The sequence below is a fragment of the Caloenas nicobarica genome, chromosome Z (genome assembly GCF_036013445.1).
Source record: "Caloenas nicobarica isolate bCalNic1 chromosome Z, bCalNic1.hap1, whole genome shotgun sequence".
Lineage (NCBI taxonomy): Eukaryota > Metazoa > Chordata > Aves > Columbiformes > Columbidae > Caloenas > Caloenas nicobarica.
This window is the reverse complement of record NC_088284.1, coordinates 104,420,313-104,434,986: the sequence shown is the minus strand read 5'-3', so window position 1 is coordinate 104,434,986 and position 14,674 is coordinate 104,420,313. Positions and strand designations below refer to the sequence as shown.

Here is a 14,674-nt window from a genome sequence, read left to right as displayed (position 1 = left end):
CCTGCGGTGACTGACGGCGGTGGCAGCCAATAGCGCTAGTCACCCGGGATAAGGGAGGGTCGATAAATTGCTTGGAGGTGGTGGCGGGCGAAGGGTAGATGCCATGTTGGTAAGTCAGGAGGTGGGGAAGGGAAGCCACCTCCCCTCTCCTCCCGGCGGGGAGCAGTTGCGAGACCGGCCCTTGGCGGGTGGGGCCGCCGGGGCCCGCGAAGCCGCTGTGCGGGGCTGCCGTGCCGAGCCGGGCCCAGGCCCGAGCCCCGGGGCCGCTCCCCGCAGAGCGGGGCGGCTGGGCTGCCCGAGCCCCCCGGCACGCACGGTAAGCGCTCGGAACTCTACACGTGGCCAGCCCCGAGCCCGGGGGTCCGGGCTCCTCCCCTCACAGCCCTCAGGAGCTGCGTGTGCTGTGGGGGGCAGAACCGCTTGTCTTTGTTCCCTCTTCTTCCTCTGTAACATCAGGATAAGAGTGTTTGTGTTGCGGAGGTGAAGGTTAGCTAATTAACTCACCTTGAAAATGAAGCTGCTCTAAGTGTTCTCTTCTGGAGTGTCACCACCTGTGGCTCCGTAATTTCCTCTGGGCCCGCTTTTGTGTAAGCGCTACAGGTGCAAACGCGTCGGGCGCAGCGCTGAGCCAGCCGCTGCGCGCCGGTAGCGCTGAGCCAGCCGCTGTGCGCAGGTAGCGGGGTCCCCAGTCGGACACAGCGCTGAGCCAGCCGCTGCGCACAGGTAGCGGGGTCCCCGGGAGAGCACAGCACTGAGCCAGCCGCTGTGCACAGGTAGCGGGGTCCCCGGTCGGGCACAGCACTGAGCCAGCCGCTGTGCACAGGTAGCGGGGTCCCCGGTCGGGCACAGCACTGAGCCAGCCGCTGCGCGCAGGTAGCGGGGTCCCCGGGAGAGCACAGCACTGAGCCAGCCGCTGTGCACAGGTAGCGCTGAGCCAGCCGCTGTGCACAGGTAGCGGGGTCCCCGGGAGAGCACAGCACTGAGCCAGCCGCTGTGCACAGGTAGCGGGGTCCCCGGTCGGGCACAGCACTGAGCCAGCCGCTGTGCACAGGTAGCGCTGAGCCAGCCGCTGCGCACAGGTAGCTGGGTCCCTGGGAGAGCAGCGCCCTGAGCGCAGCTCTAGAGCCAGGGTGGCGCGTGGTTCCTGCCCTTTTCTACGTGTCCGCAGTTGAAGCCAAACTCAACCCGGCTCCTAAACAAACCGCCTGTGGCCTCACCGTGTTTGCCTCTCCTGGCTCCAAGCCCCGCTTCCAGCTTGCTGCTCTTCCCCCTTGGGCAGGACGCGGTGGTTGGAGTTCGTTATCTGTTCTCCTGGATCAAGCTGCAGATTTTTAAGGTGTTTCTGTTCCAGGTGGCCAGGCCGCTCTTTGGTTAGAAATCCTTGCAGGAGCAGGAGTGAGGGTGTGCTGCCGCTGCTGAGGCAGCCTGGCATTTCTGCACCGGACAAGGCAGAACCAGCAAACACTTGAACAAAAACAGTGTTGCAGGCGCCAGATTGGCTCACAGGTTTTCAGTTTTCTGAGTCCCCCTGAGATACGTGTGCAAGGTGCTCGAGAGAGGTTTCACAGTCCTTCTCCAAATAACGCTCTGGTGATGAGCATGTGCTGCTCTTCACCGTGCTGGTTTTGATGCAGGGCTTGTGTTTTGCAGACAATGAGTGGAAATGAGGACGACTGGCTGGCTCTCAAACCCCAGGAACCTTCTCCATCCCAGTGCTGTGGCAGCGGCTGCAAACCCTGCATCTACGATGTGTACGAGAAGGAGCTTGCACTATGGGAAAGGGCCAAAGCAAAGCAAGACAAAAGCCTCCTCATGGAAAAAAAGGAGCAGGTCAATTTATATTCATCACATCCTAGAGCTTTGATTGTACGTGTTAGCATGTGGGGTTGTGGTGATGGGTCAGGGATGCAGCAGTAGATTAAAGTGGTGCCTTAAGAGAAGGCTGTAGAGGCCCCCCAAACTCTGTTCACAGCCACCCTCCCCCTTGCCCGCTCTCTCCCTGCTGTAATGTGATTTTCCAAGTGTCGGGTTTTCCCTGGTGTCGAATTTCAGCCCTGGCTCTGCAGCTCCTCCTTGCTGGGGTACCCCGGCAGCCAGGGCCAGCCTCTCTGGGAAGTGGGAATAGGTGAAAGGTACAAAGAATCACCATTTTCTCTGCTGACAGATTCCTTGGAGAAGCTCCATTTCCCTGACCTTTTTCATCTTTTCCTGGTTCTTTTAGACTTGTGCTTTGAGGATGAAAAAAGCTGCATAGTCTGTGGTGGAGTTAGTTGTCTTCAGAGCATAATTTTAAGCTTGACAGGGCCCTTTTACGTAAGATTAAATATGCTGGGTCAAGCGAAAATGATCAGCGTTGAAACAGCTAACAATATTTCCTGTTTGCAGTGGTCATCAGTAGGTTTCAAAGTTGCCCCTAAAGCAGTGCTCAGCTCTTTTAGCACTATTATTTCTGTTTATTTCCAGAGAAAATTATTGCAGTGAGTCATAATAGGATGACCTTGCTCTAAGGTGTAAAAATGTAATTTAAAAATGGGGGGAAGGAGGGGAAAATGCAAGATCCCAAAGTGCATGCTGCAGAACATGATAATGAATCAGCAGAGAGCTGAAATTTGCGCTGGGCCGCAGCGTTTAATACGTGTTCTTTTGGAGTCCTGAGTATCTACAGCACTAAATTAGCACACACATTTGCTTCCAAGGAAAAATGAAGTAATAAAAGACACCATCTAACCAAGTAATTATTTATTGTTGTTCTTGCAGAGCAATAATTCAGAACTGAATCCAGATACATTTACTGCATTCAACATAAGCTCGGTGGAGCAGCTAACAGAGGACACCTACCAGTACAAATTTGAATTACTGGGAAATAGCAGCCTGCGATTGAGTTTAGGACAACATATCGTGTTAAGGTATTATTCTCTGTGCTAGTTAAACAGTCTGCATTATGCAACCTAATACATAGCTTTTTGTCAATAGACAAAGGCTTCATACCAGGCAAATCATAATTTCTATACTTCCAGAATGACACAGATGAAAGAACTTGTGAGCTCATTAGCTCTACTAATTTTATGGTAAAAGCCATTCCAAAGCTGTATTTTTCTTCAGCATTATCCTTGCATTGGTGGGTCAGAAAGAACTAGGTGTGATTAAGAGAATCCATTTGCAGAAAGAAGGAGTCAAAGAGGTGACAACAGGTCATTTCATAGAATCATGGAATAGTTTGTGTTGGAAGGGACCTTCCCAGCTCATCCAGTGCCACCCGTGCCATGAGCAGGGACATCTTCACCAGCTCAGGTTGCTCAGAGCCGTGTCCAGCCTGGCCTGGGATGGGGCATCCACCACCTCTCTGGGAAACCTGGGCCACTATTTTACCACCCTCATTGCAAAAAATTTCTTCCTCATGTCTGGCCTGAATCTCGCTTCCTTTAGTTTAAAACCATCACCCCTTGTCATGATTTAACTTGCCCTTCTAAAAAGTCTCTCCCCATCTTTTTTATATGCTCTTTTTAAGTACAGAAAGGCTGCAATAGGGCCTCCCCAGAGCCTTCTCTTTTCCAGGCTGAACAAACCCCAACTCTCAGCCTGCCCTAACAGAGCTGTTCCAGCCCTCTGATCATTCTTGTGGCCTCCTCTGGCCCCTCTCCAACAGGTCCATGTCTCTCCTGTACTGAGGGCTCCAGAGCTGGACACAAGACTCCAGGTGGGGTCTCACCAGAGTGGAGTGGAGGGGCAGGATCACCTCCCTCCATCTGCTGCCCACGCTCCTTCTGATGCAGCCTAAGATACAGTTGGCCTTCTGGGCTGCAAGCACGTGTTGCCGGCTCATGGCCAATCTTTCATCCACCAGTACCCCCAAGTCCTCCTCCACAGGGCTGCTCTCCATCCCTTCATCCGCAGCCTGGATTGATACCGGGGTTGCCCCAACCCAGGTGCAGGACCTTGCACTTGGCCATGTTGAACCTCATGAGGTTCGCATGGGCCCACTTCTCGAGCTTGTCCAGGTCCCTCTGGATGTCATCATGTCCCTCAGGCATGTTGGGGCGAAGACAATGAGCTGTGCTTACCTCAGAACTGAGTATTTTAGGCTGTTTATCTTGGGGTAACTCAGCACCTGTGGTGTTACCCCCCAGTGTCCAGGCACTCCCTAACTGATTTCTTGCAAAACAAGCCTCCTGTGCGGTTTATTGCTTGCCAGAAAGGAGCCACTTGGGAAGAGTTTGTCTCTCTCAGCCATCTGTGGTGATCATTGCCAGATAGAAAAAGTCATGTTATGATGCCATTGATCTATATCCGTTGACGTTATTTGTACCTTAACAGCTGATGTGTACAGCTGGCTGGCTGCTGAAAATACATGCTTCTTCCTTCAGCCCTGTCATAATGCAGCAGAGGAGAAGGTTCGGTCACTTCAATCAATTACTGTAGTCAGTAGTAAAGAGCGGGGTGGATATATTCTGTGGAAAGAGAAGACTTACAGGAAAACACAGTGCATATTGGCAAGACCTCAGGTCAAGGTTGTGCCCTAGCTTTATTATTTAATTACCAGATGCTGTCTGAACACAGCAAGGAAGGTAGACCCCAGCCCAAAAAGTGGCAGCAAACTTACATAGACTCATTTTGGATGGCAAAGACTCTCAAGATCACAGAGTCCAACCATTAACCCAACACTGTCAGTAAACCATGTCCCTAAGAACCTCATCTATGTGTCTTTTAAACCCTTCCAGGGATGGTGACTCCACCACTGCCCTGGGCAGCCTGTTCCAATGCCCAACAGCCCTTTCTGGGAAGAAATTTTCCTAATATCCAATCTAAACCTCCCCAGTGCAACTTGAGGCCATTTCCTCTCGTCCTGTCATTAGTTACTTGTGAGAAGAGACCAACACCCTCCATGCTACAACCTCCTTTCAGGCATTTGTAGACAGCGATAAGGTCTCCCCTCAGCCTCCTTTTCTCCAGGCTACACATCCCCAGTTCCCTCCGCTGCTCCTCATAAGACTTGTGCTCCAGACCCTCATGAAAGCATTTTCTCTCCCCTTTACCACTCTTGCATGTTTGGCCATTTATCATGAAACAGCTCAAACACCCTTCAGGGATGTGCCCATAACCTGAATATGTAGTACAGCTGGGGCCACCACTGGGAAGACAAAAGGTACATTTAGCCACTATCTTTTCCCTGGATTTTTATGTCTGGAAGGGAAGCGTTTTGCATCTGTGCACAGTCTGGACCATTGAGAAGCGAACCTGCTGCCTCCCTCCTCTCCCCAGAGAACTGCAGAAGTTTGGTAATACCAGTCGATGACCCAGGTCACAGTGGGTTCCTGTATTTCTCTCCTCAGAGGAGTGGTGAATGGTTTGGAGGTCCAGCGAGCCTACACTCCAATTAGCCCCGGGAATGCAGAAGGTTACTTTGAAGTTTTAATGAAAGTAAGTAAGCCTTGACAATATGGATTAGAATCTCAGGTGCCAGGGACTGTTTTCTTTAGAAACCCAGCATGCTGTCAGCACTTCAGGTGAGATACTCAAATCCTTCATGGACTGTTCTGGTGGCATTTTGAAGTAGTTGTGCTTTGCTGATAAAAATTGCAGTTTTTCTCGCAAAACTGCAAACAGAAGAAGGTGACGCACAAACAAGTGCTTTGCAGCATAAGCCCTGTTAATCAGTTGGGAGAACCTCTTGGGAACCCTGTGGTCACCAGTGTGGAAAGAGCCTGTTCTACTTCCACCATTTCATTTTGCCTTTTCAGTCTGTCTTGGAAATTGTGCCCAGTAGAGCCACTGATTTGGGGAAGTCTTTGCCCAACCCTTATCCTACCCTCTGTATTTTGCTTTAAGAACACGCCTGAGAAAAATTCTTCATTTTGGTGAAAAATGTAGACAGAGAGCAGGCAGCTGTTTCTGGTTTGCAGGCAGGGCTTGGGAGCTGCCTGCAGTCCGAGAGGGTCCTGGTGGCCCACGGGGCAGAGAGGTGGCCCACTGGCACAGGCTGCAGCTGTCGGGGTGGATGGGGTGGCAGAGCTGAATTTTGGACGAGTGTCCTGAACCTTCTGGAGGCCACTACAAAATGTTGATCAAGTTTAAAAGGATTTGATGGGAGAATTTGGATGGAAATCTGTCTGAATAAAGTCTGAAGTGCCCTAGTGAATGGTTACTTTGTGTGGAGAGTATCATATTGAAGAAAGTTTTTCTGATACTGCATTTGTATGTCACTAGTGATTCCTCAGGGCAGACACAGACTTCAGTAGAGGTGTGAAATTCAGAGTGCTGGGTGTCCCAGGTGGTTTGCAGAGAGTGACCACTTGTGTCCTCTGGCTGTCTTCCAGGATTTCACATTTTTGGGGTTTATTATGCATTGTACATTCAAACGCAAACCCTGTTCTTTAGAAAAGTGTATAGCTTCTATAGGACACCCGTGGGAGGGTCATTTCACCATTCTTGTGGCAATTGATGTGTGGTAGGGGAGAAAAATGTTGCATTTGAGCTGTCTTAATAGGATATGTTCACAGAATGACTGTGAAATTTCATGTATACTTGCTTATTGCCCACAGGTTTTGCATTTCAATAATAATAGTAATGATTGTAATGATACCTTTCCTTTATATAGAACCTTTCATCCCAAAGGGAGCTATAGTTATTCTCTGGCAGTGACAAAAGAGGTTGGTAACACCCAGTGCAAAGCAGCCATTTTTATAACTCACTCTGTAGGTTGTGGTATATTTCACACTATTCAGGCAATTTTGCAAAGTACTATATTATTATTATTATTACTATGCAATCCAAGCACTGTTCAAACCCTTCTGTCTCCTGTTATTACAGCATTGCACTTGTGATACTACAGTTAAGAGTGAGGGAGTTGCCATTTACAGAGCATAACCCTCTTTTTGAGTGATTTTATAATGTTAGGGTTTCTCTCCTTGTAAAACTGGGTGTCGAAGTTTTCCCCCAGGAGATAAGTATTTTTTTCTTTTTAGTTAGAAAAAATTATTTAAAACCCACTCTCTCACTTTTCACTTCAATTTTTGGAAATAATTCTGGTGAAAGAAGGATTGTTTTAGTTTCCTTTACCCTGGTCCATTTGGAATAGGAGATAAGTGGGGCTGACTCTTCTGCTCTTGCCTTGGGTTTCCACATACGTTTGAAGAAAGCAGGTATAAAATACTGCTGCTTTGACACAACTGCACATCCTCTGCATGAGACTTGGTACCTGCCCAGAGCCCTCTGAACATAAAACATTTTTGATGGTAATTCGGAGCCTGGATGTCCATACATTATGCCTTTACCTTTTGACTGTAACAACTGGTGCTAATAGTTCTTAATACTTCAGTATCTTCTTTAAGTGAGGTTGTTAGGAGGGGAGGAGCATCTATATTCTTTATTAGCTCACTCTGCTTGCAAGCACAAACACACACTCACTTTTTCTTGGCTTCTTTGTGATTCACCAACTTTGTTTGCCTGCAGTGCAGCTTGGTGGCCAGCCAAGGCACTGGGGTGTGGAGCTGGGCTTCTGTCCAATGCACGTGCAGAAAATACCCCAAAATAATCTGCTTTTGTACGGGCTGGTGTCTTCGAAGGCTTATATCACATCTCATCTTTCGACCTCTAGTTGTGTTGCTCTTCCTTGGGCTTATCAGTGGCGCTGCCTCGTGTGAGGCCGGTTCTCTGCCACAGCTGTTGGGCTTATCTGCTCTTGCTGTTGGGAGCAGCCCTTGTTCTGTGGCCAGATCCCGTAGACTGCGGCCGTTCTTTTGCTCATGTTTGTCCTCATTAACCATAAAGTGATCATACATCTGGGATATACACCTAGCACACAGCAACAAGACTGCTGGGATGAGCCCTTCCTTTTCCAGCCTCTCCTTCTGTGTTTCTTGCAAGCACCCACCCTTTCTCATCAGCCATGACTGAGGTTAGCATTCCTGCAGGAAAAAGCCTAGATGATATTCTATGTGCCTGGTAGAAAATAAGGCAGTTTTTTGCTAATTCTTTTCTTCCATGAGGCCTGCGTTAACTTTTTAAAAATTTTTTTTTTAATGTGAAGGCATCCCTTAGCATCCAGATGATCTGTTCTGAAAACAAGAGGTTTATAAATGAGAAACCTGACTTTGGGTCACTAATTGTATCAACACAGCATCTGAGAGACTGAAATAAAACCAGAGCTATGCAGTGTTTATAGAACTAGCGGTACCCAGAGGGTGTTTCCAGACCCCATAACCTGAGATTTGGAGAACATGTGAAGGCTTGGACTGTGCTTTGCATTCAAGACACCCTTCTCTGTGTGCTTTGTAAGCAAGAACTCTGATAAGCTTTTTCCAGTTTTGGAAATTCAGACTGCATGAGAGTGGGTTGTGTTTACATTACAGTCAAGCTGGAATGGATCCAATATGATTTAATTTAAATGTCTTTGTTTTGGGTATAACTTTGAGCTATTTTTCAAATAGAATGATCTTTTTTTCTTTTGAAACGCATAAAATGTTGGTGGTTTGTTTTTGTTTGTTTTTTTTTTTTACCCCCTTCTTGTTTAAATGTAGATAAGTTTATAATTGACTTTAAGCTGGGAAACTTTCCAACAGAGTATAATTATTCTTTTCTTTTGTGCAATGTTTTCTTTATTAGTGCTATGAAGCTGGGCTAATGTCACAATACATAAAAACGTGGAAAAAAGGAGACACAGTCTTTTGGCGTGGGCCGTTTGGAGGGTTCCCATATCAACCTAATAAGGTTTGTTCCCTAAGAGACGGAGGATGTTTCGGGTTGTGGCAGCCAGCTTTGTTTAATATTCTAAAGGGAAGACATCGATTTGATTACAGTTTTCATGATTATTTTAGGGACTTCCTGGGTTACTGTAGAGTGCTGCAGCCTTAGCAGTCAGTTGGAGAAAGTACACCTTATTGAACTGCAGAATATTTAAGAAGGAAGAGAGGGAGGTGGATGGGAGACTGGAAAATACCAGCAAGGTTCTTTGTTCATTGCTTGCATTAGAAGTTCCTCATGTGTGTAACAAAAGGAACTTAACTTTTCCCCCACTGAGTGTGGATTGGTTTTTACCTTGTTTGAACCATGTTGTTGTTTTGTGACAAGCACAAGCGAAGGGGAGGTGTTGATCTTTTTCTCTCTTGGGTATTCCCTGAACTGTAGCAGCTCCAGCGAGGTGTCGTGTCACCCAGCCGCTCTGCAAACGTTGATCCCACCTGCTGATACCAGGCTCGCTGCAAAGAAAGGCAGATCCTGTGTCAGGGGAAGGCTGCTCACACATACTTATTCGATTACTTAATTCTGACCTTTCAAATGAGGAGCAAAATTGAAACACGGGTCATTAAGATCCCAAGGCCTTGTTTTTTCTTCTCTTCTCTTTTCTTTTTTTTTCTTTTTATTTCTCCCCTAATAAAAATAAGGCTGTAAAATCCAAGAGGCCAAGCTCTGTGCAGAGCAATTGTGTTCTGCTTCCTGAAGTGCTCTCCCTGCTGTTTTAGGCTACTGTTCCATTCTATTCTTAAAAGCTTCCAGATAATTTGAGACAGAACATGGTAGTCCTTCCTACAAGTAGCTGCGTTCAGGGGCTGTTTGAGTGATCTGTGCACATGCAGTTTGCAAAGCACCTGGGCAATCTTTAAAGCAACTTGCTGTAGAAGAACTGTTCATTATAACAAAGTTCTTGAATATTAGTTTCATAGTAAAATCTTCTTTTATCTCTATCTGCAGCCAATAAAATAGGATTCAGATTTGGGCTGATCAGATCCGTTCACAATAAACTGCCCAGTTAAAACGGAGCGTGAGCAGCCTCTGAGGGCTTAATAGGGGCTTAAATCCCAGTTGTGGCACTGGTGCACTGGCTGGCAGCTGGGGAAAGTGCTGGGAGCGTTCTGTCCCCTACACACCGCACCTTACTGCCCGGACATCTCTATTGTGAGCAGAGTGAATCTCCCCCCTTGCAGGCGGGAAGCACAATGTACTGCTGGTAGCTCTTTGAGAAAAGTGAGGTAACGCACCAGGAAGATACGGATGGAGAAGAAACCATTTCCACCAGAGAGCATTCAGGGTTGTGCTTTGCAGAATGTGAGGTAAACACAGGGATAATTTCCAGTGGGAAAACAACACACAGTGTACTGCAGAATTGAAACCGAAATATAAATTAACTGAAATCAAGGCTAAAGTTAGGATAAATCATTATATTTGGGTAAAATCCAGTTTCATTAGGTTTGATATATAAACCCTGAAAGTGCTATCTGTAATGCTTTGCAGAAAAATACATTCTGAGATTTGAATTTACCAGTTCGTGACCATCCGACATGTCATCTCTCAGGGGACCCTTTACTGGTGTGGCAGCAAGGAGGAACTGACCGTGAGCACATCTGTCTCCAGTCACCACAGCTCATTCCAAATTCTCTGTTTTGTTGTTAGCATGGAGAACTCCTCATGCTGGCATCTGGTACCGGCCTCGCACCGATGCTTCCCATCCTCCAGTCCATAACAGATGATGAAGAGGATGAAACCTTTGTAACTCTTGTAGGCTGCTTCCGTACCTTTGACAAAATTTATTTGAAACCTCTTCTCCAGGATCTGGCTCGATACTGGAACATCAGAATATTTTATGTCCTAAGCCAGGTAAATAAATGGATATGAAGTGTGTTTGTGGAGGGTGCTGTGTGTTGGATGAGCCTCTGTCTCCTCTGTTTTTCCATCAGCGTGATCTTGATTTTTTTTTTTTTTTTTTTTTCCGAGTCATCAAGGGTATTTTGTGATGCAGTAGCTGCTGTTCTGAAATCTGTTTTATATTCTCACACTGGAGAACGCTACCAATCTGGAGAGTTTTGGGGAAGCAACTGCTGCTGCTTGTCCCTCTTTACCTCCTTGGTACCTGTTCTGTTGGGATGGACCCGCTGATTCGTAGTCAGTGTTGATCATTCCTCCCAACCTTAAGGAGTTGTTTCTGCACCTAAACATTTGTGTAAAGAAAACTTGACTCTGGGAGTCTCACAGCAAATGAACTATTTCCTCTTTCCTAACACCAGTGCCTTCATCTGTCCTTATCTTCCATTCATTGCTTGTGGCTAGAGCTCTCTTCTTCTAGTAAGTTAGTACCAACTTCCCAGCAATTATTTTTCCCAGCTGACCCATTTTTAAACTTCTTAAAGTTGTTTCCCCTTCTGCAAAATTACTTTTTCAGCCAAATCCATGGGATGAGGGCATTCCTCTCAGTGGTCTTACATTTCGAGCAGTCTTTTTCATTTCCATTCGGTCCCATTTGCCTGTGTTCTGTGTGGATTTGGTGGCTGAAAATTATTTCCCTCAGAAATGAGGATTCATTGCAGGGAGGATATAGAAAGAATTATTTATGCTAAGGGAATGAATCCCACTGCATTTTTTAGTTTCTCAGATGAATCATTTTCTTGTATTTCTCGTGGTGGATCTGGCTCATCCATTATGTTCCAGATACGGCCTTGGTGAGTTGAGGCTGGGTACAGAGAAAAGTGTGTGTGACTTAGGCACCCTCTCAGCTACTTTATAGGAGTGTAACCAGTGATTTTCTCTGATGTAGCTTAAATACCCTTTTTGGGACATTGCTGTCTCCAGAGCATGAGGAGATCTTGAAATTTGATCAGTGAAGGGCAAGAAACCCACCTGACCCCTGTCAACACTGTCCCATGTGTACATCTCTCCCTTTCTTCTCTTTGCACATTTGTTGCAGTCCAACACTGACTCGTGCATCCTCCCTTTTAGGATTAAATATCTGTCTGTCTCACTACTTCGCTCTGCTGCCTGTCACCATCTGAGCACCTTCTGCTTCTAATTAATAGCAGTAGGGGAGTCCCCGCTGGATCCAGCGCTGTGGGATGTAACATTTCTCATGGGATCAGAGCTGTGTTTGGAGCTGGGCTGGCTTCTTTCAGTTTTGGTTGAGGAGACTGAAAGAGACTTGGGACTGGGAGAGGCAATAGAGAGGAATAATCTTGGGACTTGGGAGTAGAAAAGGTGCACTGGGAAGTGCTTCTCACAGGAGAAGGTTCTGCAGCATTTATTAGTGATAGTTCTGCTCTGATTTTTGTTTAGTCTCCCCTGAGTGGCCGGGTCCTGTGGCAGGGAGAGATCTGATCTGGGCTTTGGAAGAGAAATAGGGGTCTTGGGAAGGATCAGTTCTACCCAAATGGAGTCACAAGGGTGAAAAATGTCCTGTGTGGTACTCTGGGGGGAGGAGGGAGATTCAGTGGTAAACAATCAGTTATCCTTTTTAACGTGGCTCACTGCAAACCTTTTGCCTTTTCAGGAAACTTCACTAGAAAAACTTCCTTGGAGCTATCAGGAAAACACGTACACTGGTCGTCTAAATGAAGATTTGATGAAGACTATAATAAATTCCTGTCGAAGAAAGCCATATGTATTAATCTGTGGCTCTTCTACATTCAATGAAGATATGAGTAGATATTTGAAAGCTGCAGGGATCGAAGAAAATTCCTGTTTTGTCTTTTAGCAGGATAATCCTGACCTGAGAAACCTTAAGCTGAGCCTTGGACATCCTTGTTTTTCTGCAGACATTGCTCAAAATCGGTCATCTCCATAGACTGGGTTCCTTGTGCATATACTTTCATAGGCCTTTGGATCAAATATTTGTCTCCAGTATGATTCTCACTCTTGAGAGTGTTTAAAGGATTAGGTGCCATTCCGGAGTGGCTGCTACAATCACCCACACCTCAGGGAACAGCATGTTGATGTTAATGGGAGTCTTTATGTGCAATTTCAAGAGACAGATCTCCCAAGGGTACTAAAAAGTATCCAAGCACACAGCTCTGCTGTGATACGAAGACAAGTGACTTGCTTTGCAGTCCCTGTTAGTCTGCAGTGGTATTGTGTCCTCTGAGATATCCAGAGGAGAGATTTAATCCTCAGGGAGAAGACTGCCTGGCTGAGGGAACAGCAGAGCGCTGGCCTGGCACTCTGTGGGGTTCATTTCGGTTGTGTTGTTGTCTGACTGGGTGGTGCCAGGCGAGTCACTTCGGCCTCTCTGTGCCCCAGTTGCCCTGTCAGACACTAATCCAGAGGAGATGGTACCGATCTCTGGAAAGAACCTTTCCAGCCACGTAGGGAAATGGCTGTACTTGGGGGTGGAATTCTATGAGGACTTAGGCAGGCTGCCCTCTTGCCCACCCTGATCCTCAACCATTGAAATGTTGCCAGGGGAGAGAAAGAACACATCCTAAAACTCTTTGTGGGAAAGCATCTGGGTTGTAGCTGCTGTCAGGGCGGATGATTGTTTGCTTTCCATGTCCCCTAAGTGTTGTATAATAGCCGTGGTTCATTAAATTGAACTTCTTTTCAAATAAACAGCTGTTCCTTTTTGTCACAGGACTCTCGCAGGTGCCCAAGGAGTGCTGTAAGCCACAAGAACACCACCTGAGGAGTGACAGCATCATGGGGCTTTGCTGGGCTGCTCCCCCATGGGACAGGGGCAGAGCTGAGGGGCTGGCGCAGAGGGTGGCAGCCCCAGGGCTGCCTGGCACAGCACCCAGCCTGGGTGCCTCGGCCCGTTTCTCCTCTTTCAGTCCAGGATGCTGCTGCCTTTCCTCCCAGATCACAGAATCACAGATACCTGCTGTCCACTCTTTTACCTTCTTAGACCATGGTGTTTACTAATTACACCAGGAGATAACAGCCTTTCTGCACACTTTTGTGTTTTCCTGTTTGTTCCCAGTTCATCCTGTTTTGGGATTTTCCAGGCTGTGACAGATGATATTTTTGTCTCATTTTTTTTACCTGTATCAAATAGTACTCCGTGCACAAAGGAGATGTAGTTAAAAATTGCTCAAAATAAGCAGTGCGCACTAAAATGATGGCCGCGATTTACATGTTGGAAGGAAGTGTAGGTTCCCATCGCATCAGTGAGATTTGTCTCCAGTTACCAAATGCCTGGAATTAATCCCGTGTAACTGCAGCTTTTATGTTAACTTCATCAGAGCAAGGACTGACAAGAACGTGATCTTCCTAACCCAAAACAGGGTTCTGGCTTTTAATGCGTAGGGATCCAGGGAAGTTGTCCATGGTAGTTCCAAGAAAAGCTCTCACCTCCCATCCAAACCATGTTTTGTCTGCTGTCAGCCACTGGTGTAGCAGAGATGCTTCTGCACAGCCTGGGGCTGATAATTATTTGCTTTCTCTGGTTGCTCTCTCTACTTTATCTGTAGCTAGGAACGTGGAGAAAATATTTTCCTCTGATATTATGCACTCTGAAAACCTTACTTACATACCTCTTGCTTTAAATATTCTGCGTTTTTGAGATTTTTACAGAGGCCTGGAGTAAAACTTGACGCTTGCTTTGGAAAACGATGACTTTCTGCGCGAAAAGCCGAGACTGTTCCTTTAAACGCAACCCCAATATGTCTGGGTATTTCAGCACATATGGGCCATGCTGGTTAAACCCTACCCAGCTGGTCCGGCCGTTCTGCCGTGAAGCCTCTCGTCTTTGTTCGCGGCTGAGAGGGAGGGTGGTGAGAGACGGAGCAAGCTGTGAGTGCTGCGGGTTGCAATCCTGCGGCAGCGGGCAGAGCGGGAGGAGGTGATGCAAGCAGACGGGGGGTCTCGGCGAGACATTGTGGGGGAGACCATGTCCTTGGAAGTATGAGCTCGGAAGGGGCCTTTAAACCACCCATGGGCACTTTGTTTTCTATTTTCTGCCCTTCTCTCCCTTCCCCCTCCT

General features: G+C 47.1%; 1 protein-coding gene across 2 annotated transcripts; it reads left to right on the top strand.

Moving 5' to 3' along the window:
• Positions 1-201: 201 nt before the first annotated feature.
• LOC136002047 (NADH-cytochrome b5 reductase-like) lies at positions 202-13,268 on the top strand. Of its 2 annotated transcripts, XM_065656872.1 has the most exons (7): positions 202-316; positions 1,651-1,830; positions 2,758-2,906; positions 5,331-5,418; positions 8,602-8,706; positions 10,387-10,590; positions 12,251-13,268. In XM_065656872.1, the coding sequence occupies exons 2-7, from the start codon at positions 1,654-1,656 to the stop codon at positions 12,452-12,454; spliced, it is 927 nt and encodes a 308-aa protein (XP_065512944.1). In that variant the 5' UTR covers positions 202-316; positions 1,651-1,653; the 3' UTR covers positions 12,455-13,268. The 2 variants fall into 2 exon arrangements, with proteins under 2 accessions (XP_065512944.1, XP_065512945.1); XM_065656873.1 differs by lacking the exon at positions 8,602-8,706.
• Positions 13,269-14,674: the final 1,406 nt, after the last annotated feature.